Source organism: Ascoidea rubescens (assembly GCF_001661345.1).
Source record: "Ascoidea rubescens DSM 1968 unplaced genomic scaffold ASCRUscaffold_5, whole genome shotgun sequence".
NCBI lineage: Eukaryota > Fungi > Ascomycota > Saccharomycetes > Ascoideales > Ascoideaceae > Ascoidea > Ascoidea rubescens.
Window position 1 is genome coordinate 296036 of NW_017962917.1, and position 26335 is coordinate 322370.

At 32.5% G+C, this 26335-nt stretch overlaps 10 protein-coding genes and 1 non-coding gene across 11 annotated transcripts; 7 read left to right on the plus strand and 4 right to left on the minus strand.

Moving 5' to 3' along the window:
* The first annotated feature begins 725 nt into the window (after positions 1-725).
* On the plus strand, positions 726-2588 carry KTR4 (putative mannosyltransferase). Its single transcript, XM_020193063.1, has one exon. The coding sequence runs from the start codon at positions 1112-1114 to the stop codon at positions 2456-2458; it is 1347 nt and encodes a 448-aa protein (XP_020047736.1). The 5' UTR covers positions 726-1111; the 3' UTR covers positions 2459-2588.
* MFM1 (Mfm1p) lies at positions 2560-4299 on the plus strand. Its single transcript, XM_020193064.1, has one exon. It carries the CDS (start codon positions 2803-2805, stop codon positions 4120-4122), a length of 1320 nt encoding a protein of 439 aa, XP_020047737.1. The 5' UTR covers positions 2560-2802; the 3' UTR covers positions 4123-4299.
* On the minus strand, positions 4150-6397 carry ASCRUDRAFT_75449 (kinase-like protein). Its single transcript, XM_020193065.1, has one exon. It carries the CDS (start codon positions 5950-5952, stop codon positions 4453-4455), a length of 1500 nt encoding a protein of 499 aa, XP_020047738.1. The 5' UTR covers positions 5953-6397; the 3' UTR covers positions 4150-4452.
* A 509-nt stretch (positions 6398-6906) lies between these two features.
* ASCRUDRAFT_33806 (6-phosphogluconolactonase) lies at positions 6907-8514 on the minus strand (the record flags this gene model as incomplete). Its single annotated transcript, XM_020190465.1, has 2 exons — positions 6907-7661; positions 8301-8514. 2 exons carry the CDS (start codon positions 8512-8514, stop codon positions 6907-6909), a joined length of 969 nt encoding a protein of 322 aa, XP_020047739.1.
* A 1080-nt stretch (positions 8515-9594) lies between these two features.
* Positions 9595-11762, plus strand: HSP78 (chaperone ATPase HSP78). The gene has a single exon (XM_020193066.1). It carries the CDS (start codon positions 9627-9629, stop codon positions 11553-11555), a length of 1929 nt encoding a protein of 642 aa, XP_020047740.1. The 5' UTR covers positions 9595-9626; the 3' UTR covers positions 11556-11762.
* Positions 11763-11849: 87 nt separating this feature from the next.
* ASCRUDRAFT_t64 lies at positions 11850-11947 on the minus strand. The gene has a single exon. It is a non-coding gene; the product is annotated as a tRNA-Tyr (tRNA).
* A 3053-nt stretch (positions 11948-15000) lies between these two features.
* Positions 15001-16548, plus strand: ASCRUDRAFT_24054 (uncharacterized protein; the record flags this gene model as incomplete). The annotated part of the gene is made up of 1 exon (XM_020189823.1): positions 15001-16548. A coding segment is annotated over one exon (1548 nt), but the record flags the coding sequence as incomplete, so codon positions are not given.
* A 1461-nt stretch (positions 16549-18009) lies between these two features.
* On the plus strand, positions 18010-18741 carry ASCRUDRAFT_17161 (uncharacterized protein; the record flags this gene model as incomplete). Its single annotated transcript, XM_020189468.1, has 1 exon — positions 18010-18741. A coding segment is annotated over one exon (732 nt), but the record flags the coding sequence as incomplete, so codon positions are not given.
* A 451-nt stretch (positions 18742-19192) lies between these two features.
* ASCRUDRAFT_75452 (uncharacterized protein) lies at positions 19193-21352 on the plus strand. Its single transcript, XM_020193067.1, has one exon. It carries the CDS (start codon positions 19300-19302, stop codon positions 21127-21129), a length of 1830 nt encoding a protein of 609 aa, XP_020047743.1. The 5' UTR covers positions 19193-19299; the 3' UTR covers positions 21130-21352.
* A 1621-nt stretch (positions 21353-22973) lies between these two features.
* Positions 22974-24010, plus strand: EAF3 (Eaf3p). The gene has a single exon (XM_020193068.1). It carries the CDS (start codon positions 23002-23004, stop codon positions 23956-23958), a length of 957 nt encoding a protein of 318 aa, XP_020047744.1. The 5' UTR covers positions 22974-23001; the 3' UTR covers positions 23959-24010.
* A 242-nt stretch (positions 24011-24252) lies between these two features.
* On the minus strand, positions 24253-25899 carry DSE1 (Dse1p; the record flags this gene model as incomplete). Its single annotated transcript, XM_020191730.1, has 1 exon — positions 24253-25899. One exon carries the CDS (start codon positions 25897-25899, stop codon positions 24253-24255), a length of 1647 nt encoding a protein of 548 aa, XP_020047745.1.
* Positions 25900-26335: the final 436 nt, after the last annotated feature.

A 26335-nucleotide genomic window follows, 5' to 3' on the forward strand; every position in this document is an offset into this window, starting at 1 on the left:
TCTTTTAGACCACACCCTCATTCGGAGCGGAGCACCGAGAAAAAACAAAAACTCCGTCCGACAGAATCTGACCGGCTCGTGTACCACACAGTCGGACTCAATATTTCACATGACAGATACCAAAAACGTGGTCTAGACCTAATCAGCGAGCCAGAAAATGTCCTCAGTAGATATGGGGAGAATGCAGGGAACCTGCCAAAAATAAAGCACTGAAGGAGAAGAAGGGCATTTAAGCATGAGCCAGTTGGTACATTTTTCTGAGCTTGGAGCATCAGCAGCTTTTCCTGGTCGTGCTGCTTTTGCAACTGAAGCACCGGAGAGACGTGTTGTAGGCCTGAGAGATCTGGTGCTTCTTTCTCGCGTAGCTTTGGGCCTGTTTCTGGTAATTGGGACTGAAGGTGCACACTTGGAATGCAGCAAAACAGCACCAGAAAAACAGCCATTGGCCACTCTATTATCTGGTCTGGAAACATTTTCTGATCAGCACAAAAAACAGCCCTTTGATCCAAAAATAAGATGAACTTTCCATTTCTATGTAACTGTTTCTTAAATTCTCTTTACAGCACAACCTTCTTGAAATGGGATTTAAGCTACCTCTGTCTACATTTTGAAAAACTTCATGGTTTTGCAACTAGCAAATTACCTTCAAAAATGGAATATTCTTGATGAGAGGAGTGATCAAAGCCATCAGTTCTATTATTCCTATTTTTTTTACTACTGAGAACAGTGCTCAAAGATTGAATATTCAAAAATTTTTGTTTTGTAAGATTTATTCATCATTGCCAATCAACAGTGATGATATAGATTTGAACCTTTGTTGTTTACTTAATTTAACTGGCTTTGTAACAACTGATTTAAACTATCTTGGTTTTTGTTTTCTCGCAAAAAGAGAAGGAGAAATATAAAAATGAATTTCAATTTCAATTTTATTATTCGCAGTATTTCCAGCTATGTGTTTAACTTGGTCTCCAATTTTAATTGCACTGTTTTGTTCAACAAAAAGTTTAGAAAACTCTTTTTATTAGTTTCAATAATATCTCTTATACTCATATTATCCATAAATTACGTATACAATTCGAGTTTGCAAAATGAATATAAAGCTTACATCAATATGAATAATTATATTCCTTCCATCGGGAATTGGACAAATTATTTTTATAACGACTATACCTATAATAGAACAAGTTCTTACCCACCAAATATAATAACTAATCTCGATCAACCTAAAAATACAAGTATATCCAAAATTATACACAATCCAGAACTAGATTTAAAATTGGATTACATCGATTCAGATGGTCAATTAAACGAACTGTTTTTCAGAAGATTTAGACATCACAACGAATACCCCCAATACTCAACAAAAGATATCTTGAATCAAAATTTGGATGTCTATGAAACATATCTCAATAATGAAATCCTTGAACCAAAAGTCTCAAACCTAGTCAGGCCTCCAGATGAAATTGATCAATATGAAAGAGCCAATGCCACTTTCATCTCTTTGGTTCGAAATTCAGAATTACAGGGCATCATCTCTGCAATGAAAGAAGTTGAAAAAAAATTCAATAAAAATTTCAATTACCCCTGGACTTTTCTAAATGATAGAGAGTTTACCAAAAAATTTATAGAAAAAGTTCAAAAAAATACAAATGCCGAATGCCATTTCATTAGGATTCCCTCTCATCTATGGGATAAACCTTTCAATATCGATTCAAATCGTGAAAAGGAAGGAATAAAATATCTAATAAACGAAAATATACAATATGCTAATAAAATCTCTTACCATAATATGTGCAGATTCTACTCGGGTAACTTTTACAATATTGATCATCTTAAAAACTTTAAATATTACTGGAGAATTGAACCCTCCACCAGTTATTTCACAAAAATCAATTATGATGTCTTCAAGTTCATGGAATTGAACAAGAAAACCTATGGTTTTACCATAAGTTTATACGATTCTCCACAATCGGTTCACACCTTATGGAACGCAACCATAAACTTTTTAAAACAAAATCTTCACTATATCAATAAAAACCCTGCATTAGATTGGCTACTATATGACCTTCAAAACCCTCATCATAACGCGATCACTAGTGGGTATTCTACCTGCCATTTTTGGTCCAATTTCGAAATAGCTGATATGGACTTTTTCCGAAGTAAACCCTACACAGAATATTTCAATTACTTGGATAATGAAGGTGGCTTTTATTACGAACGATGGGGTGACGCTCCTGTTCATTCTCTTGGCTTGGCACTCTTTGAAGATAAATCTAAGATCCATTGGTTTAGAGATATAGGTTACAAACATTTTCCTTACTTTAATTGCCCAAACAATCCTGACTGCGAAGGTTGTGAAAAGGGTTCATTTAGTGAATATGCTAATTTAAATGATCAAAACTGTTTACCAACCTGGATTAAATATGAAATGACTGACGAACAGTTAAATCTATATTAAAAGCTTCAAAACTAATTCAATTCTTACCCTTCCATTTTCGTATCTTATTTTATATTTGCCTTAGTCTTTTACTATACAATTCTTTAATCTTAATCATTGATTCTAGTCTTTTTTTTTCATATAATATGGCCACACCACTATTAAAAAACTTTCAATAAAAAAAATTATAAATAAAACCCTAATGCATGTCAATGTTCAATATGCAATCACAACATACATGTGCGTTGATATTGATTTGTTTTTAATTCAAAGAAATGAGAATTTCTCAACTGACGAAGAGAAGTTTATCAGTCAGCTAAACTTATTTGTAATGTTTTATCTGACCACAAAAAATTAACTAGAAAATGCTACTTATTTCTGGTAAAGCTGTGATACTTTCATCTAAAAGTTTAGCACCTTCTCGTTTGATTCATCTATCTTCACTTCCTTCAAGAATAAACTCATTAATAACTCCCAGACTCAGATACTCAAAGTATAATAATAATTTGTTTCCATTCAAACAAAAACCCCAATTTAAATCAAAGTTTTTATTTAACAATGTCAGACATAATTCAGTGAGAGATAATTCCACGAGTCACAATGATTCTGATTTCAGCAACTCTGATCTCAATAAATTGTTAGAGAAAAATCTAATTCATAGGCCTTCATTCTCATCGTCTTATTCTGCATATTCTCCAAGTTCAAATACAATTCGTTCAACGATATTTAACCGGTATGGAAATGTAATAACTTTATCCACAAATCTTCAAAGATCAGATTTAATGACAAAATATAATCTATTACCAAGAGATATTCGAAAAATTGACTACAAAGCAACTCATCAAACCAATATGGTTCCATCCATTTTGGTTCGAGGAGACTTAATACTAATTAATCTATTGAATATAAGAGTTCTTATCAAATCAGATACTGTGATTTTATTTGAATCAATGGGTTTATCTAATTCTCATTCGAGAAACTTGTTATTATATGATTTACAAAACAAATTACAAAGTAAAGATTCAAGATTACCTTATGAAATTAGAGCATTGGAAGCAATTTTCATATCCGTAATATCTAACTTGGATTCAGAAATGAAGATAAATCGAACCGTAATCAAAGGGGTTTTATCCGATTTAGAAAATCATATTGATAGTGAAAATTTAAGATATCTCTTAATTCAAAATAAAAAATTATCGAATTTTTATCAAAAGGCAAAATTAATTAGAGATGTTATAGATGATATCTTGGATGATGATGAAGTTTTATCAAGTCTATATTTAACGAATCCAAGGACCAATATAGAAGATCATGCTGAAGTCGAAATGTTATTAGAGACTTATTTCAAACATTGTGATGAAATTGTTCAAATCGTAGAGACTCTTATGTCTAATGTTAAAACCACTGAAGAGATTATAAATATAATTTTGGATACAAATAGAAATCAGCTCATGTTATTGGGTTTAAGATTTGCTATCGGTTTATTAAGTTTGGCCTCAATAATTTATGTTGCAAGTTTATATGGAATGAATTTAGAAAATTTTATTGAAGAATCTTCTTTTGGCTTTAGCTTGGTTGTTGGGCTTAGTTCATTCGCTTTATTGGTTTTATTTGTTTATAGTTTAAGAGGTTTAAACAAATTGGAAAAGATAACAATGATGAGAGCAAAACATTCATATAAATAATATTTATTAAATTAAAAGGTTTTTTGTGTTGGAACAAGTTAGCTAAAGTCAGCGAAATTTATGAAAGCAAAGAATGTATATATGTATATACCTATTAATATAAATAAATGAATAGCTAAATAATTTAATTTACATATATAGATATAGATATGAAGCAGCCAGTTGTTAATATAGTATAATATATAAAGCACATTTTATAAAATTGGTTTTTAAACCATGCCAATCCAATGTGTTAAAATCGTTTTTTTTCCTTCTTCTAAGAGAGCATATAACGGCCATTATTTTTGATCTAGGAAATGAAAAAAAAAAAAGGAAAAATAATCGGAAAAATCAATAGTCTAAGTTTAGTAAAATATCATTCATTTCTTTGGAACCGAAACTTGTACTAGCAGTTCTATTGGTATTTCCGACAGCAGCACTGTAAGTTCGTTTCTTATTGTTATAATTTTGTTGATAGCCATGTTGATTGGGTGGATTAACAAAAGAAGTGTTTTTATTGTTGAAAGAATTGTTTATATCTCCATTATAATATGGTTTAGCTAATCTTTCATCCTGATTATATTTCATTGCCATAGGATTCTGATTTTGATTAGGATAGTTGTTTTGAGTGGAATTCATTTTTGATTTCTTAATTTGTTTGCTATATGGATTGAAGTCATTTCTCTGACTGGAGACTCTGTTTGGAGAGAAGTTATTCATTTGCCTTTCTTTTTTAAATCTTTCGATATCAATTTCATGAGATTCTTCAAATTCTGGTAACTCTTCGGGTAAGCAAGGTAGAGGGTATAAGTTGAAATAGTTATCATTCAAGGCTTCTAAAGTATTAATTCTTTTAAAGGGATTCAAATTCAAAAATCTGGACAAGAATTTTATACCCTCTTCATCATCATCCATTAGTTGTAAAAAAACATTATTTAAACTATGTCTAAATGGTAAATTATTAAGGCCGACATTAGTCTTAAAAGCTGGCAAGGACTGGTAGTATTGCAAAGTTTCACTATCACAAAAGGGAGTTCCACATAGAGCAAAAATTTTTACACCTTGATCTAAATCTGTTTTACCTGTTAATATAGGAGATTTGAGGAATAATTCACCAATAACACAGCCTATACTCCATATATCAATTGCTTGAGTATATTTGATTTCCCCATATACCAATTCTGGAGCTCTATACCATCTTGTAACGACAGTTGCAGTGTATTTAAATTTGCCAACAGGATTGCCAGTAGGATGCTGAGATGGAGTTGAACCATAATATTTTCTTGCCAATCCAAAATCAGCCAATTTTAAAGTTCCATTAAAATTGATTAGAATATTTGAAGTCTTAATATCACGATGAATTATATTGTTTTCATGAAGGAAATTCACAGCTTTTAAGATTTGGTGAATAAAACACTTTTTGTGAGAATAGGTTAAACTAATTCTAGGATTTTGTAAAATACCAGTTAGATCAGATGGCATATATGGAGTTACCATATAAAAATCCAAAGAGATTGAATTGTTGTCTTTTCTTTTTTTTCTTTCAACTATTATATCGATAATTTGAATGATATTTATATTCTTGATGTTTTTTAGTATCAAGATTTCTCTTAAAGAAGTTATTGAAAATCCATTTTTATCCCTTTCATAGTGTTTTAATCTTTTGATTGCAACAGTCCTGTTGGATTTTTTTTGTTTGGCCTTTGAAACTACACCAAAAGTACCTTGACCAAGATCATTTAGTAACTCATATTCATTCAAGTTTGGTAAAGGATTAAATGGTTTGTCATAAAATTTTTGGACCAAGTTGACTGTTTGATTGAACACAGGCTTTTGAATTTGGTTTTGCATAATTGAGTGGTTGTAAAATTCCAGTCGTTTATTACTCGAATATTCTGAATCAGGATAATTCCAATAATTAATTAATTAAATCCAAAAAAAAAAGCAGAAAGTGGGAAAGTGGAAGGTGTATAAAATTGCTATCAAGTAAAAACTTTGGGGATTGAATACTTTTTGAAGAAATTTAAAATCTCATGACTTAATTTAAAACAAAAGAATTTTAATTTATTTAGTATTATTTTATTTTTGCTAAATGGTGCTTAAATAAAACAATGTGAGCAAAAGAAGTGAAGATAGATTGATCCAAAAGATTGCAATAAGAAATGATAAAAGAAGAAAAAGAAATCAAAGAGAAAAAAGGTGGAATAGAAGAATCGAAGAATACAAAATGAAGAATGAAGTTGAATATTAACAATAAAAAAAAAGTAAATGACCAGTTTCCAGAAGATTGTAAGAGTGTTTAATATAATCAATGAAGTTTGTTAATGGTTTCATAAAAAAAAGATGATTTGTTTAATGAGTTTTAATGGTTTTTGATGAATTTTCATCAATTTTTTTGTAATTTTATATCAAAAAGAAATAAAGTTTGAACTGATTAAGAAAGGATAGTCCCCGTTTGGAATAACACAGAGTTGGTGTTTTTGTAAAACAGATCTTTCTTGAAAGCGTGAAATCCCTGTGTTTTTTAGGAACTTTTGTCAAGAGGATAGATTGGTCGTCAAAAAGAGAGATTAGAGAAGGATTTGAAAAAAGATGACGAGATTATGGAGAAATAAATAGATTAAAAAAGAAAGAGATGTTAGATACAAACACACTATAGAAGAAGAACCAGATAAAATTTATTAGAAAAGATTACGAGTTAAAAATCCATAAAGTGGAAAAAGAAGACAGAAAAAGTGGTAAAAAAGAACAAAGGTGGAAAGAGAGAGAGAAAAAAAAAGCAATAGAGTAGGTGAAAATAAGAAATTAGAGTGGAGAGGTGATTGATACTGAGGAAGGGATTGGGTATTGGAATTGGTATTGCTGCTTGTTAATTTGAAGGTCATTTAGAGCATCATTATCAACAAACCAAGAGACTTTTCCTGCAGCCTTTTTGTGGATAACACTACTTGGTAAAGTGTCATCAAGATCCTCACTCTCAAAGATTTTTTTCAAGATTGGGGCCTTGTTTGCACCTTCAACAACAAAGATCAATCTGATTGAGTGACAAATTATTGGGATGGATAGAGAAACTCTATTTTGGGGACCAATTGGTGCATCAGTTACAGGTATTACCCATTCATCGAAATTTTTCAAAGATTCGCTGAAAGGAAACAATGAAGCAGTATGACCATCAGCTGCACAGCCTAATAGAAACAAGTCGAAAGTTGGGAGACGAACTGAGTCCTTGTAGGCAAAGTTTTTGATTAAAATTTTTTCGTAGTCATCAGCACATTCAGAGGGATCGTCGATTAGATCTTGATTAATGTGATAAACATTTGGGTAACCGTTTTTTTTAAAATCGTAGGTGGATAAAATGTCAAATTCATCAAAGATTAAAGACTTTGCTAGACCGAAATTAGAGTCAGGAGAATCAAAAGGGACTAATCTTTCATCTGCAAAATAGATGTCCCATTTGCCCCATAGGACATCGTTTCTCTTTAATAGACCTTTATTTAGAATATGAATTAAAGAACCACCTGAGATTGCAATTTTGAATCTTTTTTCTTGATAACGAGGATCTATTTTTTTTGATTTTAAGTTTACTTTTAAAGATCTTTTTCTTCTTCTAACAATTCTTCTTGGAGGGTTATTTTGGATAATTTTCGATTCAATTGGGATATTGTTATCGATATTGTTATTATTATTATTATCATTATCATTATCATTATCATTATCATTATCATTATCATTATCATTATCATTGATATTGTTATTGAGACTTAGGTTGGAGAGATCGTTTGTAGTTTGGGTAATAGTTGAATTTAAGTTGACAATTGAATTTGCAATTGAATTAGAAATTGAGTTTGAAATTGAATTCGAAATGGAATCAGAGATTGAATGTAAATTGGATACGGAGTTCAAATTTTGACCACCTAAATCGATATCGAGGTTGATAGTATTGTTGTCATTAAGAGTACTATTAATTGTATTGAGATTGGGCTTGAGATTATTGAGATTGTAGCCATCGTTGGCAGGATTCACAGAGGAGTTGCTGAAGTCTCTTCGAGAGGGGTGGCGACTGTGGTGATGGTGATGGTGATGGTGGTGGTGGTGGTGGTGTCTCTGTTGTTGCTGCTGGTAGATACTAGGCTCGATCAGGTTGGGAGTAACAAGGGGAACAGAAGTGTCGAGAGCTGAGCTTAAGTTGGCAGCAGAACTACTGGCAGGGTTGTGAATTGAAGAAGCTAGTGGATTATCCAAGGAGTCCTGTTGGATGTTTGAGAAGGATTTGGATCTTCGTGAGTTTTTCTTGATTGAGTCCTTTTGGGAGAATAAAATGGCATTTTGAACAGCCACCATATGGTCAGCAACAGCATCAGCAACGTTGTTGAAATTTTGAAAGGTAAAGATCTTGGGCTTGGAGTTACTCATGGTTGCAAAGAGGTTTTATCCAGATCGTCTTTCGAAATATATTGCAATTATGTTTTGTTAGTGGATAAGATGGTGAAGCTATCAGTGCAATATTCTCTTATTGTTCCCTAAGTCAAACTGAGACTGGCACCTTATTTCATTTTGTTTTTAATCCAGATTTCCACAAAGCACGTCTTCACGGTGCGTTACAGAGTGCGTGAGATCTGCGTTAAGAAGTGCGTTACTAAGTGCGTGTTGTCTGCGTGCTGTCTGCGTGTTGTCTGCGTACATCACTCACATTGCCCGCGTCCAAATGCCGCAAAGACCGCTCGCCCGCGTGGAATGTTCTGGAGTTGCCGAAATCGTTCCATGGAAAAGATGGAAAAAACGTGATCGACGAGCCGAAAAGTGATCACTGATCAGCTCCACTCTTCTGCTTCATCTTCCACTCTATGAAGAGCAATAATATATAAGCAGCATTGTAGTTTTCTTTTGCTATCGTTGGGACCTTCTCCAACTGACACTCTTCAACTATGCTATCTAGTAAGCTTGTATCTCAATCTGCGGTTCCCTCACTTGCTGCCACCCTCACTACCACTACCAAATCGTTGGTATTAAACAATTTACTCACTTATCGACATTTAATCTCTTCAAACTCTGCTCAAAGAATCTCTAATAACAATGGAGCAAGAGCCTTCAATTCACTGACCATCTACTGCACACCCATTTTCCATAATAATGCACTCAATCATCCAATGATGGGGGTCTCCAAAAGCTCTTACCACATAAACACGAAACGATTTTTCTCCAGCTCGTCAAATAATTTTGTTCAAATGAGAATGAATCCTAACCAACAAAACGCTGATAATGAACCTGCTCTACAAAAGTTTGGTACTGATTTGACTCAATTAGCTAGAGAAGGCAAATTAGACCCGGTCATTGGTAGAGAAGAAGAAATTAAGAGGACCATTCAAATTCTATCAAGAAGAACTAAAAACAATCCATGTTTAATAGGTCCCGCAGGTACTGGTAAAACTGCCATCCTAGAAGGATTGGCACAAAGAATTGTCAATGGTCTCGTACCTGATTCAATGAAGGATCAAAAAATTATCAGCTTGGACTTATCTTCATTAATGGCTGGTTCGAAATTTAGAGGCGACATTGAAGAAAGATTGAAATCAATTTTAAATGAAATTCAAAATTCTAATGATAAGATCATCCTATTTATTGACGAAATTCATCTTATTATGAATCTTGGTAAAACTGAAGGTTCAATCGATGTATCAAATTTCCTCAAGCCCGCTTTAGCTAGATCATTGCACTGTATTGGTGCGACTACTATTGATGAATACAGAAAGTTTATTGAAAAGGATTTGGCTCTAGCAAGAAGGTTTCAAAAAGTTATTATAAAAGAACCAACTGTTATGGACACCATATCCATACTAAGAGGTTTAAAAGAAAGATACGAAGTCCATCATGGTGTTAGAATAACAGACTCTGCTCTAATCACCGCTGCGTCATTATCCAACCGTTATATCACAGATAGGTTTTTGCCTGATAAGGCAATTGACTTGGTTGATGAAGCTTGTTCATCACTACGTTTACAGCATGAATCTAAACCTGATCCAATTCAAAATTTAGATAGCGAAATCATGACTATTCAAATCGAATTGGAGTCTTTGAAAAAGGAAACAGATCCAAATTCAATTGAAAGAAAAGAAAAACTAAACAATGTTTTGAAGGAAAAACAAGAAAAGATTAACAAACTAACCGAAACTTGGATAAAGGAAAAAACAGAAATCGATAAAATTAAAAACGCTAAAGCTGATTTGGAAAAGGCCAAAATCGATTTAGAAGCCGCTCAGAGAGAAGGGGATTACGCAAAAGCATCTGAACTACGATACTCAACCATTCCAAATCTTGAAAAATCACTACCAAAGGATTCTACAACATCCACAAGCCTAATCAACTTGCAAAATGCATCCGACAGTTCAGCGAACGAGGAAGAAAATTTGAATTTATTGCATGATGCAGTAACCTCAGAGGATATCTCTGTAGTCATATCCAAAATGACAGGTATTCCGCTAAACTCATTATTAAAAGGAGATAAAGATCGATTACTCTACATGGAAGACTCACTCAAATTAAGAGTCATTGGACAAGATGAAGCCATTCACTCAATCTCAGACGCAGTTCGTTTGCAAAGAGCCGGTTTAACAAGCGAAAAGAGACCAATTGCTAGTTTCATGTTCCTAGGTCCAACTGGTACAGGTAAGACCGAGTTAACTAAAACATTGGCTGAATTCTTATTTGATAATGAAAATTCCATTGTGAGATTTGATATGAGTGAGTTTCAAGAAAAACATACGGTATCAAGATTAATTGGTGCGCCACCTGGGTATGTTGGATATGAAAATAGTGGAGAATTAACTGAAGCCGTTAGAAGGAAACCATACTCCATTGTATTGTTTGATGAGTTTGAAAAAGCACACCATGATGTAAGTAAACTATTATTACAAGTTTTAGATGAGGGACAATTGACGGATTCTCAAGGAAATAAGATTGATTTCAAGAATACTATAATTGTCATGACGTCCAATATAGGACAAAACGTTCTTTTAAGAGAAAATATCGACGAAAATGATGCTAGTGGTGAGATTTCTAAAAAAGTTAAGGACGAGGTTATTGAAATAATGAAACACTCATATCCACCAGAATTTATCAACAGAGTTGACGAAATTATTGTGTTTAATAGATTGTCAAAGCAATCGTTGAAAAAGATTGTTAATATCCGAATTAAAGAGATTCAAGACCGATTAAAGGAAAAGAAAATAGAATTGAAATTGAGCGAAGAAAGTGAACAATGGTTAGTTGATCATGGGTATGATCCAATGTACGGAGCCAGACCACTTAACAGATTAATTCAAAAGGAGATTTTAAATCCATTGGCTCGATTGTTAATCAAGGGACAAATTAGACATAATGAAGATGTTTATATTGAGGTTAATGATCATAACAAGTTGGTTGTGAAGCCTAACCATGAAGTCGAAGAGAAGAAATAGATAGGTTAAAAGATGTGACAAGAAATTATAATTTTTTTAATAATAATAATAATTTTTTGATTGGAATTTTAATTTATTTTCTTTTCCAGAATATTTTTTTTATTTAACTGTATTTTATATTTATTTAGTTTAGTTTTAGGAAATCAGGTAGTGAGAGAGTGTATGTAAGCTTGTAAATAAATAAAGGAAAATGAATATTATTTTGAATTGAATCAACTTGGTTACAAGGTAAAATCGAAAATCGATAAATATATATATATATATATATATTGATATTAGGGAAATAAAAAAAAGTCTCCCGGGGGTGAGTCGAACACCCGATCTCAAGATTACTTTGGGTCTCAAAGTGAAACATTACAGTCTCGCGCCTTAACCAGCTTGGCCACCGGGAGAAAATTTTAGAGTTTCAAAATTAACAAAATTAGACATATAAAATGAGGATTGAATTATCGGTTAAGAATTATTGAATCGGATATTGAGTTTTGGTGAGTTTCATTGAGTTTCATTTTACCACTGTTGAGTGCAGTTGCTATTTGGTGTTTGTTTAGATTGGTAGTAGACGGCTGTTATTGGGTGTTGGAGCAAGTGGTTGGATCTGTGGATGAGAAAGTTTGGTAATTAGAAAAGATTTTAGTGGGTTTTTGTAGAGAACGAGGAGGTGAAATTGGATGTTTTTGTGTTAGAATGAGCAAAATGATAGTGCATGATTAGAAGATGATGGAAAGAAAGGAAAACGTGAAAGAGGATATACAAAGAGAAAAGCAAATAAGCGATTATTGAAGGTCATGATGGTTAAATGGCTAAGGAATAACGATGAAGAGCAAGTTTTTTAGATTTACATGTTGGACGAATATTCATTTTCATGATGCCTTAATAGTTCGCATATGAGAAAAACAAAACAAAAAGGAAAATGTAGATAAAGGATTGGCTGATTATTACGGACATGAGTGGAATTTAGTTAAATCAAGCAAGTAAGGGAGTTAAGGAGATAAATTTATAGATTAAGGATGATTTGAATATTGCATATATATTGTGAAAATAAGACTAAAATATTGGGTAATAATAATAACCAAAGAAATAACTTTTTTCTTATAAAAAATTTTTTTTTTATCTATCATTTTTATTTTTGTTTAATTTTCTTTCTATTGTTTTTCTCTATTTTTTTTTTTTCGTTATATATTTCAGATTGCTATTATTTTGGATAGCAATTTCAAATGAATCTGATGAAATGAAGAAAAAAACCATCTCTATTGAAGAAAAATAAAATTCGAATAACATGAATTGATTATGCAAGAGATTTATTTCAAAACCTTTTTTTGTTTGATTTTGAAATCAAGAAAAACCGAAATAATAAAAGCAGATAAACAAATTTTAACTCCAAAAAACTGTAATAACTTGTAGGAAGTTGTACGAATGGTAGTAAACTGTTTGATTTGAGAAAGGTTAGCGAAAATGGGCTGGATAAGGTTTGCAAAATTTTGCAAAAGCTCGGTGGTCTTGTTTTTACCCAGTGATAAAATTTGAAAGACAAAAGCATAAAGGAAGGCTACCGAAAGCTGCCTGAAGGAAAGGCTACACTAAACATGAAAACAATAATCGTGCTAATCAGAATCAGAAGCAGAATCGTAATAGTGAGCACCAAAAAGTGATAACAGAGGAATAACAGAATAGAAGAAATTGGAAAGACTCCCGTTGGATGGTGGAAGAGAAACATACTCAGGAATAAAGAGAGTTTGATTGGAGTGCAATTTTCCGAGACTCTACCTGAGTAAGATGAGGATGTGAGACACTTACACTGCGACTCTTTGAGCTTTGTTTCAGTTCATTTGCTGTGTTTCAATTGGTTTTGAGACTCATTTCGAGCTGTTTTTGAGATGTTTCCACGTATTTTTTTGAGATTCTCACACTTTTGGCTGGAAGCTCCCTCTTCCCTCGCGTTGCGCGACCCCAAAATGAGACGTAAAGAGGGAGGGAAAAGAAGAGGTAGAAGCAGCAGCAGCAACTACTACTACTACAACAACAACAACTACAACAACTACAACTACAACAACTACAACAACAACTAGCCCTCGCTGGGCCCTCATGTGCAGATCTCACTGCGATCTCCCACTTTCTGCTGGTTTCTTCTCTGGGTTGCTTATTTACTCATCTCTGTTTTCTTTGCCTTTTCCACACCTGGAAAACTCTTTTTTGCTCTTTTCCTGCAATCTTTTGTAATTTTGGGCATTTTGGGCATTTTTCTCTTGTTTTTTTTTTACGTTTTTACCTTTCTACGCTGTGTTTTTTTAGTACTTTTTAGCTTTTTTTTATCTTTTTTTTATCTCTTTATTTTTCTACGAAGAAAAATTTTTCATATAACAAAGTCATTTTTATTTTTATTTCATCTACAATCTTCCTACAATCCAATTTGCTCTCAGAACTTATCACTACTTCTCTGTGAAAATTTTTCTTTGGGTTTTTCTAATTTTTTTTCCTCGTTTTAATTCGTTTCTTTTTGTTTTAAATTCTCGTTTTAAGCAACCACCACAGTTACCATCATAAAAGAAAAAAGAATTTAAAAATAAAAAAACAGTTTATAAATAAATTTATTTCACTCCAAAGAAAAAAAAAAAAGTAAAAAAATAAAATAATAGAATAAAATCTGACTATCACTTTTTTAAACATTAAAAATTAAAGAATAAAAAAGAAAAAGAAAAACATTAAAAAAAAAAATAACGTTAAGAGAAAATTTTTTCTCTCTCCTCTTCTCTTCTCTTCTTTATATAAATCAATATCTTTTCTGTCAATTTTAATTTAATCACTATATTTAATTGTCATACCATTTAATCACTCAATCTTTTTTTTTTACTTACTTACCACTGTTGTTACACTACCACAATAACCATTATATATATTTCTTTACATTATATGCAATAATCCATAATTATCATTCAATCTTTAGATAAAAAGAAGATATTTTATATTTATATATAATAAACAGATATTGTTCTTTTTTTTTCTCCATTTTTTTTTAATTCATTATCTTTATCATTATTATATCCATAACTATAACTATAACTATAAAATTCTGCTTTCTCTCATCAATATCTATTTATTCCTATATATCTATAAATATATCCTCTGTTTATTCAAAAACCATACCATATCTATCCCACAACTCTCTTAATTACTCAAAATGATGTCTTACTCAAATAATAACACTCCTACTTCTACTCACACTATTACTCCTCCTTCGAATACCTCAACTCCAAACCAAAATAATATCCCAAACAACTTTTTAAAACCAATAAACTACCTAAATTCTATTACCTCCATCAATTCCATCAACTCCATCAACTCACTAAACTCACTAAACTCACTAAATTCAATAACTTCCATAAACTCCTCCTCTTACTTGTCCCCAACCTCTGCCAACACTGACTACAAACTCTCCAACAAGTCCAATCGTCGTCCATCCATGGCTGAGAGAGTGCCCTCCAATCTCTCCAACTACAATAACAAATCCTCAATCAATATCCCACAATTGGCCTGTCTAGAACTACCTCCTCCAGACCATACTCCCGACAGCTGCGATGTCCTCATTATCGGTACTGGTTTGGTAGAAAGTATCTTAGCTGCTTCATTAGCATGGCAAGGTTCAAATGTCTTACATATAGACTCAAATGACTATTATGGCGATACTACCTCCACTCTAACTATAGATCAAATCAAAGATTGGGTACAAAACGTCAACCAAAATGATATCAACAACAACACTGACGATAACTTGGGCTACAAAAATTTTAAAAACGCAAGATTATACATCCCAAGACCTTCTCAACTAATATCAAAAAATTATGGCATAGATCTAAATCCAAAATTGTTGTTCTGTAAAAGTGATCTACTCTCTCTACTACTAAAATCAAGAGTCTACAAATACTTGGAATTTAAACCCTTATCTCAATTTCACACCTTTGAAAATGACAACTTTGAACAAATCATCAACTCAAACCAACAGGTCTTTATCAACAACTCCTTACCTTTGAAAACAAAGAAAAACTTGATGAATTTCTTAAAATTCATTTTGAACTATGAAAAAAATTTAAATCAAAAAATCTGGTTGCCTTACTCAAAGACTCCAATTTCCCTTTTCTTGAAAAGAATTTTTCATCTAGAAGTTGCCCAAATCAATGAACTTATCTTTGCAATCGGGTTGTGCTTTTCCTCAAACTTAAACACTCCTGAAGCTTTGCAAAGAATCAAAAGATACATTTTATCATTCGATGTTTATGGAAACTTTCCAGTTTTATACACGAAATATGGTGGTCCAGGTGAACTTTCTCAAGGCTTTTGCAGATCTGCTGCTGTCGCTGGTACAACTTACAAGCTAAACACTTCATTAGTAGCTTATGATCCTATAAAGAAGTTGGCCAAGTTGAGTGACAACTCCATAATCAAAATTAATGAGAAAATTGTCATCTCCCCAACTCAAGTTCCAAACTTTTTGGAAAAATATCAACCAAAACAAAAATACGAAGTATCAAGGTTAATAACCATTGTTAATAGTGATTGCAAAGAATGGATGGCTGAAAATGAGAGCGCTTGTGTTGTCGTCTTTCCAGAGAATTCTTTACCATCATTTAACAAGTATGCTGTGCAAGTTATAATAATGGGTGAAGGCACTGGAATTGTTCCTGAAAACCAATGTGCATGGTTTTTATCTACGATTGAAAATGGTTCAAAGGCCAAAATCGATCTAGAATCTGCTTTATCATGTTTAGAACAAAACTTGTTAAGAGAAACCAACTTTAATCCTGATGATATTGATATGGATTTTGTTGGTATTAATAATGGAAACCATCATCTTTATAACAGTTTCAAATTAGGTTCAAGTTTATTAAATTTTGTCCCGGAAGAAAAATTGACATATTTATTCAAATTTTATTTCACTCAAAATACCTCGGTTCCTCCATTTGGTGTGGTCAACCCTAATTTATTCAAATCTGACGATGATAATAGCGAAAATGATAATTCAGATGATGAATATGAGGCTGGATATTTAAATGAAGATAATCTCTGTGAAAAATTGGGTCATGCTAATCTCAATGATGATAAGAATGAAAAAACCAACAATAATATCAATAAAAATTTCAATAAGCATAGTGAAAATATTTATAAAGATATTATATTCAATAGTATGCCATCAAGTGAATTATCATACGATGGTGTTGTCACAGAAGCTAAGATCCTTTATGAAAAGATTACTGGTTCAGATGACGATTTCTTTCAAGTTGATTTTGAAGATGAAGATGAGTTCAATTCTGCAAGCAACAATGGTGCTGTCATTGATGATGACGATGAGTATATTGATGGCTATCAATATTAACATTCCTAATTAATAGTTCATATTATAAAGAAAAAAAACTAATGATTTTTTTTGTTTCACTTCTGATTTATTTCAATTCAATTTTTTTGATTTTTGCTTTTTATTTTTTTGTTTTTTCAAATGTTTGTCTGTTTATTTGAAATTTTTTTTAAAAAATTAATGTTAACATTTAAAATGGGGGAAAAAAGAAGGATTTCAATTTGAAGAGTCCTTTTAATTTTTTTTAATCAGCTGGTATATTTATTTAGTTATCTATTCATTTACTTATTTACTTATTTATTTATTTATTTAACTGTTATTTGTACTTTCATATTGCTTCGACATGTTTGTTCTGTCATTGAAAACAGTTCTCTTCTTTCTTTTAGTGTATACTCTGTACGATACTCCTTTGCTCACTTCTCTAATCCACATCTGTGCTTCTTCTGCTTCTTCTGCTTCTACAAACGCCTCTCCCTAGTTAAGACCGGGTACGTTACGGTACTGAAGCCCGAGGCCGCCGCTTTTCGGAAGGGCTTTCAAAAACAACAGCAAAAGCAGTAAAAAAAGAGCACTTAGAGGAAGAAAACCTCGAAATAAAGACGATTTTACTGGTGTGCAATCATGGGAACAGACCTAACACTAGTGAGCTCTCCTCTGTTGATTGGTGGTGAAGTGCAGACCTTTGGCTCGAACAGAGCTTATAAATAGGCTCCAATGGTCGCTATGTTTTAGCACTGGGGGTTGTTTTTTCCTTTCGTGAGCAATTGCTTTGAGCTGAGATAGTGGGATTTGACTTTGCTTGATAAGAGAAAACATTTCCAGAACCAAGATATAAACTGCAGTCAACCCAGATATATTCTCCTATATTTCCACCAGCTTTTGAAAATGCCCATTTGTTTATCGAATAAACTAAAGCTTAATGCTTCTTACTATTTGTACAATAACACCACTCCCCACAGCATCAGCACAGACTTCAATAATAGGCTTAACCAGTTTTACCAGTTCAAGAGATCAATGTTCTTGAATTTTAACTCCCACTCGACAAACATTCCAATAAACAACAACAACAACAACAACCCTAATATCAACTTGAACAATCCTTTTGTTCATCACGAATGGCCTATCAATAATTCGCCCACCCCCTACGATATCTTTGGCTTGAATAACAATACAAATTTTATTAACAATACTGAACTCAAAAAAAAATATCTTAAACTATGTAAAATTTATCATCCTGATTTATCCAAAAGAAGGGTGATACTAGATTCAAAAGGTATTGAGATCTCAAACAAGATCAAAGAAGAAAGATTCAAAAAAATAATATCGAGTTATAAAATCTTGAAGGATACAAGGAGCAGAAATCTTTACGATAGATATAAAATTGGTTGGGAAAACAATAATAATGCGTTCAATAATCAAAACATTTACAGATATAATAATTTTAGTGATCAAAAATATTGGTCTGCTGGAACTTGGCAGGATTATCAAAATATCAGAACAGATTCAGTTTCAATAGAAGATTTAAACAGAAGACATCTTCTCTATGCATTTGTTTCATTGTTCCTTTGCTTAGTGGTCTTGGAAATCTTCAATGTAATATCGACAGTCGAGGACGATTTAATGAAAAGTTATCGAAAATCTGAAGAGATTGAAGTTAACTTGTTTAAATCATATAATAACTATGGATTTGGATTGGACAAATTCTCGAGAATTCAACGATTCTTGTGGTGGAGAAGATTCAGCTTGTTTTTTGAGGGCAATCAGGAAAGGATCAAGAAATCCATTGAAGATGATGAGAAATTGATGAAGAAGTTGGTTGAATCTTCAAAAGCTAGAAATGAAAACGAAGAGAATAATAATAACAATCACAACAACAACAATAATAATAATAATAGCAACAATAACAATAATAATATAAATACTATTAACAATACACAACCCAAAGAAAAATATTTGCATTTGACCAATAGCATGTCATAACAAGTAAATTATCTCTACATCATATCCAAATTGCAACCATAATATATTTATTTCTCTTTATTCTCTTTATTCTCTTTATTTTCTTCATTTTCTTCATTTTCTTCATTTTCTTTATTTTCTTCATTCTCTTCATTTTATTTGCTTGTCTCTTCATATTCGTCTATATAACTGCCACCAATACACACACATTACATTGTTAGTCAGTTCTCATTCACTCTACTGGATAGTCTGTGCATAAGCTGAATAGATTCACTAGTTCTGGCTTGTTCCTTTCGGCGGTTAATTATCAATCAACAATCGATCAACAATCAATCAACAATCAATCAACAATCAATCAACAATCAACAATCAACAGAATCATTTCAAGTATCTCAAATCAATTGATATCAACAGACAGAGCTTCTCTTGAACAAACCATCTATGGCTGATTACAGCTCACCTCCATTTTTCTGGAGCTCGTTTCTGGATTGCATCAACGCAGATTCTGCCACCCCACCAGCAGTTGCTGAGATCCAAGTTCCATCCACCAATAGCACCATCATCGACGTGGGTATAGCGTCAATGCTATCATACAATTTTGGTGTGATGCCTTCAATTTGCTTTAGGGGAATATGGTATGGGCTCATTGCTGCTCGGTTGATTCAGTGTTTGTTTTGTTTAGACGCCAATTGCTGTGTCAAAGAATGCCTAATCTTAAACAACAGGTTCATGATCTGGATCTACAAACGTTACGTGCCAACAAAACAAAATAATGTTATCGAGAATAGAAAAAAAATTGTGTTTTTTGGGATTATATTGTTGATTGTTGATGTTATGATGGTTCCCATTACTTTGCCATTGAGATTTGTGATTCCCAGACCAGGCGCCAATATAATTTACGACGCTCTACCCAGATATGCTAGTTATGAGTGTTTCGATGAGAAAGATATCCAGACTGTTAGCAGCGCTGGTTGTGTGGTTCTGTTGGACGACATCAGGTTGGACGAGTGCTATACAGCAGACATTGAAGCACGCCAGAAATATATTTCCAGGAAGTTGAGCCATCTAAGGTCAAGTGGTGCTCAAACATCGGTTGACATTATAGGCTACAGTGACAGTTTGTTTAATTTCAAGTATCATTTTGCAAACTACACAGACCAGACGTTGTCAACAGTATCGTACTACTTGATTATGTTGGCCATAATCTATTTGGATATTAACTGTGGAGACTTTTTGAGTCCGTTGATGATTACACATCTTCTCAAGTTTGATGACATTCGAGGATTCTTTTTGGGAGGCAGTCACAAAGATGGTTGCAAAGATGGTTGCAAAGATGGTTGCAAAGATGGTTGCAAAGATGACCATGCAATCGGTTTGGATATCAACATTCAAATAAACTTTGAGAAAAAAGAGGGATTTCCGAATTCTGTTGAGTGCAAAAGAACCGATGACTGGTTTGTGTTCAGCGTCTCGACACCATTCGAAATCCCATCAATTAAACGAAAAATCGTTGTTGGTGGCACACATGATGATCCTGCTCACAGTTTATTCAACCAGCTATTCAACCAGATCCAGCATCTGGTTTTGAGCAATGTTGACACAAGCTCATTGTTGGATCCGATGTTGCTTGATGTTGAACCCGACAAGAAATGCTTTGAGTTGATCAGGTTGATCAAAAAGGACAAGCTATATTGCATGGTTCATCGTTTGAAATTGAGAGAAGAGTTCAAAGCTCCAGGAAAACACTACAGAAAGATCATGGTCTGCTACCAGAAAATATTCCACTTGGCCAAACACTTCATGGGCGTGAAGACAATCAAAGCATCGCAAGTGGACAAGTGGTGGGATATCAAACAGAACTACAAGATATGTCCAGAGATACACATGAACGAGGAGTTCTATGTATGCATTGAGAAGATCATCAACAATGTGATGGAGGCGGTGGGGTTGATGAAAAGCGAGTATTACAAGATGGGAAACCAGGAAATGGACTTGGTCAACGAAGACTTGGATGGGTATTCATGGATGGGATTGTATTCGTGGATCCACTATGAAGCTGAGTTATTTAGTTGCTTGCACCAGATACCAAAGAAAACGTTAGAAAGTGTTTTTTTGAACATTTGGGGTTATATGAGCCAGATTCGAAGACGTGATTTTGCTGAAAAGGAAATAGAATACAAGCAAAATCGTATATTCTACTGTTGCAAAAGTGAAGTCAAGACTGTATTAAATTTTATGTTAGAGGAGGACGGAAGTAACAAATTTGGCTGAATCTCAGTTGGATTATTTTTGAAGTTAAAAAACAAATTTCTATATTATCAACTTTTTATTGCTGTATCTGAGGTTCTTCATTTTTTAAATGAGAAAACAAATTGCTATATTATCTACTATTTTAGCTTATTTCCAAATTATTAAAACTTGACTAAATAAAATATCTTTCTTTAAGACAATATTCACTTGAATAGAGCCATTCAATGTAAAATGAAATAACCAATACGATTTTTTGTTTTGTGATATATGTTGTAGAGAATAAAGACCAGAAATATGGATCATGTATGTCAATATATATATATATGCATATACTTAATATGCATGCATTGTACATGAAATTGCGTCAGATAATTTGAATTTTTGAAAGCATCAAATGCTGATTAAAAAATGGAATGGAATATAAAGGTGTTATGTCGAATATCCGAAAACTAGAGTGAGATTTGACAAATATTGTCACAATTGTTTAAGAACTAGGAGCTGTCAATTTTGGCAATATGGAATTGGTGTTTGTTTGAAAGTACTTTCAATAGCTTGTGATAATGTAATTAAATTTTATTAAATGGCTTGCAGAGAACAAAATGCTAACTTGCTTGTTTATTATTTTTCAGCTATGAGGAGACTAACTTATTTTCTTCTATCAACAATTTAGCAATTTACCAACAACCTAGCAATCTCAGTATTTAGTTAAGTTACAATTTAATAGATTGGAGAATTTTTAGTTTTTTGGAATAATTAAATTGGCTATTCATAAAATCTAGAATGAAAAAATGTTGAGATAAGCTCAGCTTAACCAGCAAAGGCAAATTTGGTTAGCAATCAATATAGTTTAAAAGATTTTGAAAATCAATGACGATATTTCTCTTATTGAATTAAGTGATTTTATTTGCTTGCTTATTTGGATGGGATTAAGATTTGAAAGTGAAAGACCTTGAAACCGAACATAGTTTACTAGTTATAAACGAAAGATGATTATTATCCGCCGGTTAGAATATCAAAGTGACTACTAATATTAAAAAGAATTTGGGATTGTCATCATTGGGAAAAGCAGGTTGATTAAGACGTTTGAAGAAATTAATGGATTAAAAACCAAAAAATTCAATCATTTGATCACTATATTTTCGGTCTTTTATTCTACTGTTTTTTCAGTATATTTTACCCAAATTATAGAATAATCTCAGTTAAAGTATGTTTTTGATGCGATTGTGTTTAAGAGTGTGTTTTCATTTTGCTGTGGTGAAAATCTTCAATGGTATTTTTGAAAACTGCTAAGGTAGTGAGGTTAGAAATTTTGATAGAGCTGTTTTTTATGATTATAACCATTGTAAAGAGTCGATAGTCAAGTTTATGAATGGAAGTGACATCAGATGAAACTGAATTGTTGTATAACCTATATGTTTCTTTCCACTCAAAGATGATGGGAAAACAACAGGTGCCTGTGCTGGTAATGCTGATTATTTCAATTTGCCAGACTTATCGAGAAAACACTAACTTGAAGAGCCTTTATGAAGTTTTTTTTGAAAGCATGCATGTCATCAAAGGATTTCCACACAATTGTCTGTAATTTCGAGAAAAGTTGATGACTTTGTTGTTTGGTGAAGCTTTGAAAAAAATAGTAATTGTGTTTTGAAGTTTGTCAAACAATAAGAGTGTTTTTGTGACCCGATTTCCCTGTTATTGTGGGCGATATTCTATGTAAATATTTAATCTTTGTGTAATTTCCAGTTTTTTGCTATCTAAATCCCCTTTGAAACACGGTATCAGGTTTATCTTATTTGCAAACAACTTCTAAATCGCATTCATAGTTTCAAATATAAGTTATTATTTATTTATTTATTTATTTGAGGAAATAAACCAACACAAAATTACTTACCAATGGATGAAATGTTAGGGCCCAATAGTAAGTGCTTAGCATATCATGGACCCTTGTTGTATGAAGCCAAAATTCTCAAAGCTCATGAGAAAGATGCTAGCTATGTGATGCAGAAAGATGGGCAACAATCTTTGGAAGCTGCTGGATTTCCTGAAGATCTTAAAGATCAAAGAGCTTATTTAATTCATTATAAAGGTTGGAAAGCATCTTGGGATGAATGGGTTAAAGAATCTAGGGTATTGACGTTTAATTACGAGAACTTGAAATTACAAAAGGAATTGAAGCAGGCTGCATTAAATGTAACTGATTCAATTAATGTTTCAGCTTCAACGAAAAAAATTAGTGATGATTCTCGATCTTCAAACAATGTGTCTTCGAGAAGAAGAAGAACTGAACATGAACAAGAAAAGGAAAAGGAGTTTCTTTCAAAAACAGAAGTTAATATAAATATACCTGATAATTTGAAATCCTTTTTAGTTGATGATTGGGAAAATATTACAAAGAATCATTATTTGGTTGATGTACCAAAGAACCCAAGTATAATGCAAATATTAAAGAATTATGAAGAAGTTACATTGCCTTCAAAAAATAATCAAACCATTGAGATTGATATCCTAAGAGAAGTATTAAGTGGGATTAATCTTTATTTTGATAGATCTTTGGGATCAATTTTATTATACCGATTTGAAAGGACCCAATTTGCAGAGTTATCAAAAGATGAAAAAAATAAAGACAAAAGATTATGCGAGATTTATGGGGTTGAACATTTATTAAGATTATTTGTTTCATTGCCTGCATTAATTGCACAAACTAATATGGATCAACAATCGGTTGGAGTGTTAAAAGAAAACCTTGAAGATATTTTATTATACATTTCCAAAAATGAGAAAACATTGTTAAGTAGAAAAAATTACATAAATGTTTCACCAGCTTATGATTATCTATCAAAATCTACTTGAAGAATTAGTTTAATTTGTTTTATTATTTGATTTTTTTTTAATTAGTTTCAACTATTATATATTATAATAATATATAAATATATATATACTTATATATGTGATAAAAAAATTTTTACAATGATATTTTTTTTTATAGTAAGATAAAAAATGATGATAAAAAACAACAACAAGCTACCTCATTAACCAAAAACATAATATAAAAATAAGATATAGAAAAAGAAGAAAGAGCAAATTGGAATTAGCAGAAAATTTTGAAAAAAAAACAAAACATACAAAAAAAAAAACAAAAAAAAACTAACTCAATTGAAATTTTGTAATTTTCAAAGGAGAAGTTGGTTTAAATGGTATTGTATCTTCAGCATCATATGAGTCATTAATTTTATCAAATTCATCAGATTCATCAGATTCATCAAGTTTTTCAGGTTTTCTGGGTTTTTCAGGTTGTTGATTGTTGTCATTATTATTGGAATCTGAATCGATAGACAGAATCGAAGAGCTATAGTTATATTTGTTGCTAAATAACGAGCTGTTCCTTGAATGGGTATTGGTATGTTTCAAAGAGGATGCTTCATTATTATCACTATCGCTTTCTGAGGAGTTGTTAAGATTGATGTTATCAGGATTTGAAAGCTCAACATTTGAAGTGTTTAATTGAGGTTGTTGGAATTGAATTGACATGTTATTTTGACAATGAGAACTAATGGTATCGTCATTAATTGATAAAGTGCAATTCGTGTTTGGAATATGAAGGATTTTTTTACAATTTTTTGATATCAAATTACCAGACTGAGTTGAGTTTATGATTAAATCTTGATAAAAGGAGATTGAATTTTGATCATCAGCGGCTAAATAATCCTTTGATAGGGATGTTAGGGATAATTTATTGACTTTATCTTGGACTAAATTTGTGGATTTGATGTCCCAGTAAAATAGTTTATTTGTGAGAGTTGTTGAATAGATGTTATTATCGTTGTTATTGAATTCTAAAGAGGTGATGTAGTGGTCGTTTGGGTTACCTATCAATTCAGCGAAATAATTGTTTGATCTTATATCCCAAACTCTTATGATTCCATCATTATGAGCAGAAGCTAGAATATTTGAATCAATTTTTGACCATTTTATCAAGTTTGCAGGTTTATTATTGATGTTCTTTGTTGGTTTTGTTGTGCTATCATCAGTATGATTATTAACTCTGAGGTCAAGTAGAGAAATGCCAAATTTTCCAGCAAGAGCTAAAGTTGAGTTTTTGTTTTTTGATTCATTAAAATCTAGTAAATTGGGGATAATGTTGAAATAAATTGGGTATAATTTTCGATTAATATCCCAGAGATAAATGGAGTTTCGTGAGATCAAAGATATGAATTTGTTTGTAGGAGTTATTGACCAGTCATCAGGGACAGTAGATATCTTGTTGACTAAGTTTGAGTTCATGTAGTTCATATTTAGCTTTGAGTTCAATTTGAAGGATTTATTGCTTTGGCAAATAAAAGGATGAGTAAAAGTTCTCAAGACTTTGGCGTTTTTGTTGAGAGAAGAACTATCAGGGATGTATAAAAGATTGATTTTCCCATTGGATCTCCCAGCCAACAATAAATTTTTGTTGTAGAGATCATTGGAGGTGTAGTTTTGGTTGTTGTAATTGTAGGTGAAGTTATCGATGTTGAGCCACTTCAAGGAAGAGATATTGGAGTCGAGGGTGATGGACTGGTTGAGCACCAAGTAGTTTTTGTCAAGATTTAACTGGTAGATATTCAAGTTTGATTTCTTGGAGTTGTTGGAGACAGCAATGTTCAACAATTGGTTAGCATTGGAAGCAGAGTTGGAGGAAAACTTCTCAATGGCATCGAAACAGGTAAGGGTCTTTGAGGTTCTGGGGGAATCGTTGACTCTCCAGTGGCTCGAGGAGAACAAGCGTTGAGAGGAGGGATCAGAGACAGACATGAGGAAAGCAGCAGAATTGGCTAGGGAGGCAGAAACAGAAGAAGATGATGAAGAAGAGAGCAATGGCCATCGTCAGCAAAGTAGAGCCATCGCAGCGAAAGCGATCTATATATACGCATCTATATATAACAGTTCTATATATAACACTGAAATGGGCAGCTAGACGAATAGCGAATCAGACTAGCGAACACTGAGAATCAGATCAACGAAGAGCTCTGGAGCAAGAGAGCTCAGACCCACAACGACCCAGTCGACTCCAGCTCAGCTCTGGCAGCACTTTGTCACTGTTTCTGTTGCTGCCCCTGGGCTGCTTGCTTAGCTGGTCGAGGACATGACATAACAAAGAGGCTTCCAACAAGAACAGAGATGGCTCCTGTCTCTTTTTGTTTTAGTTTTAGTTTTGGTTTTAGTTTTTGTTCTTTTTGTCCTTTGATAA

Bases quoted from the DNA above. Each gene is read 5' to 3' on its own strand.
- KTR4 (XM_020193063.1), top strand. From the start codon at position 1,112: ATGAATAATTATATTCCTTCCATCGGGAATTGGACAAATTATTTTTAT.
- MFM1 (XM_020193064.1), top strand. From the start codon at position 2,803: ATGCTACTTATTTCTGGTAAAGCTGTGATACTTTCATCTAAAAGTTTA.
- ASCRUDRAFT_75449 (XM_020193065.1), bottom strand. From the start codon at position 5,952: ATGCAAAACCAAATTCAAAAGCCTGTGTTCAATCAAACAGTCAACTTG.
- HSP78 (XM_020193066.1), top strand. From the start codon at position 9,627: ATGGCTGGTTCGAAATTTAGAGGCGACATTGAAGAAAGATTGAAATCA.
- ASCRUDRAFT_75452 (XM_020193067.1), top strand. From the start codon at position 19,300: ATGGCTGATTACAGCTCACCTCCATTTTTCTGGAGCTCGTTTCTGGAT.
- EAF3 (XM_020193068.1), top strand. From the start codon at position 23,002: ATGGATGAAATGTTAGGGCCCAATAGTAAGTGCTTAGCATATCATGGA.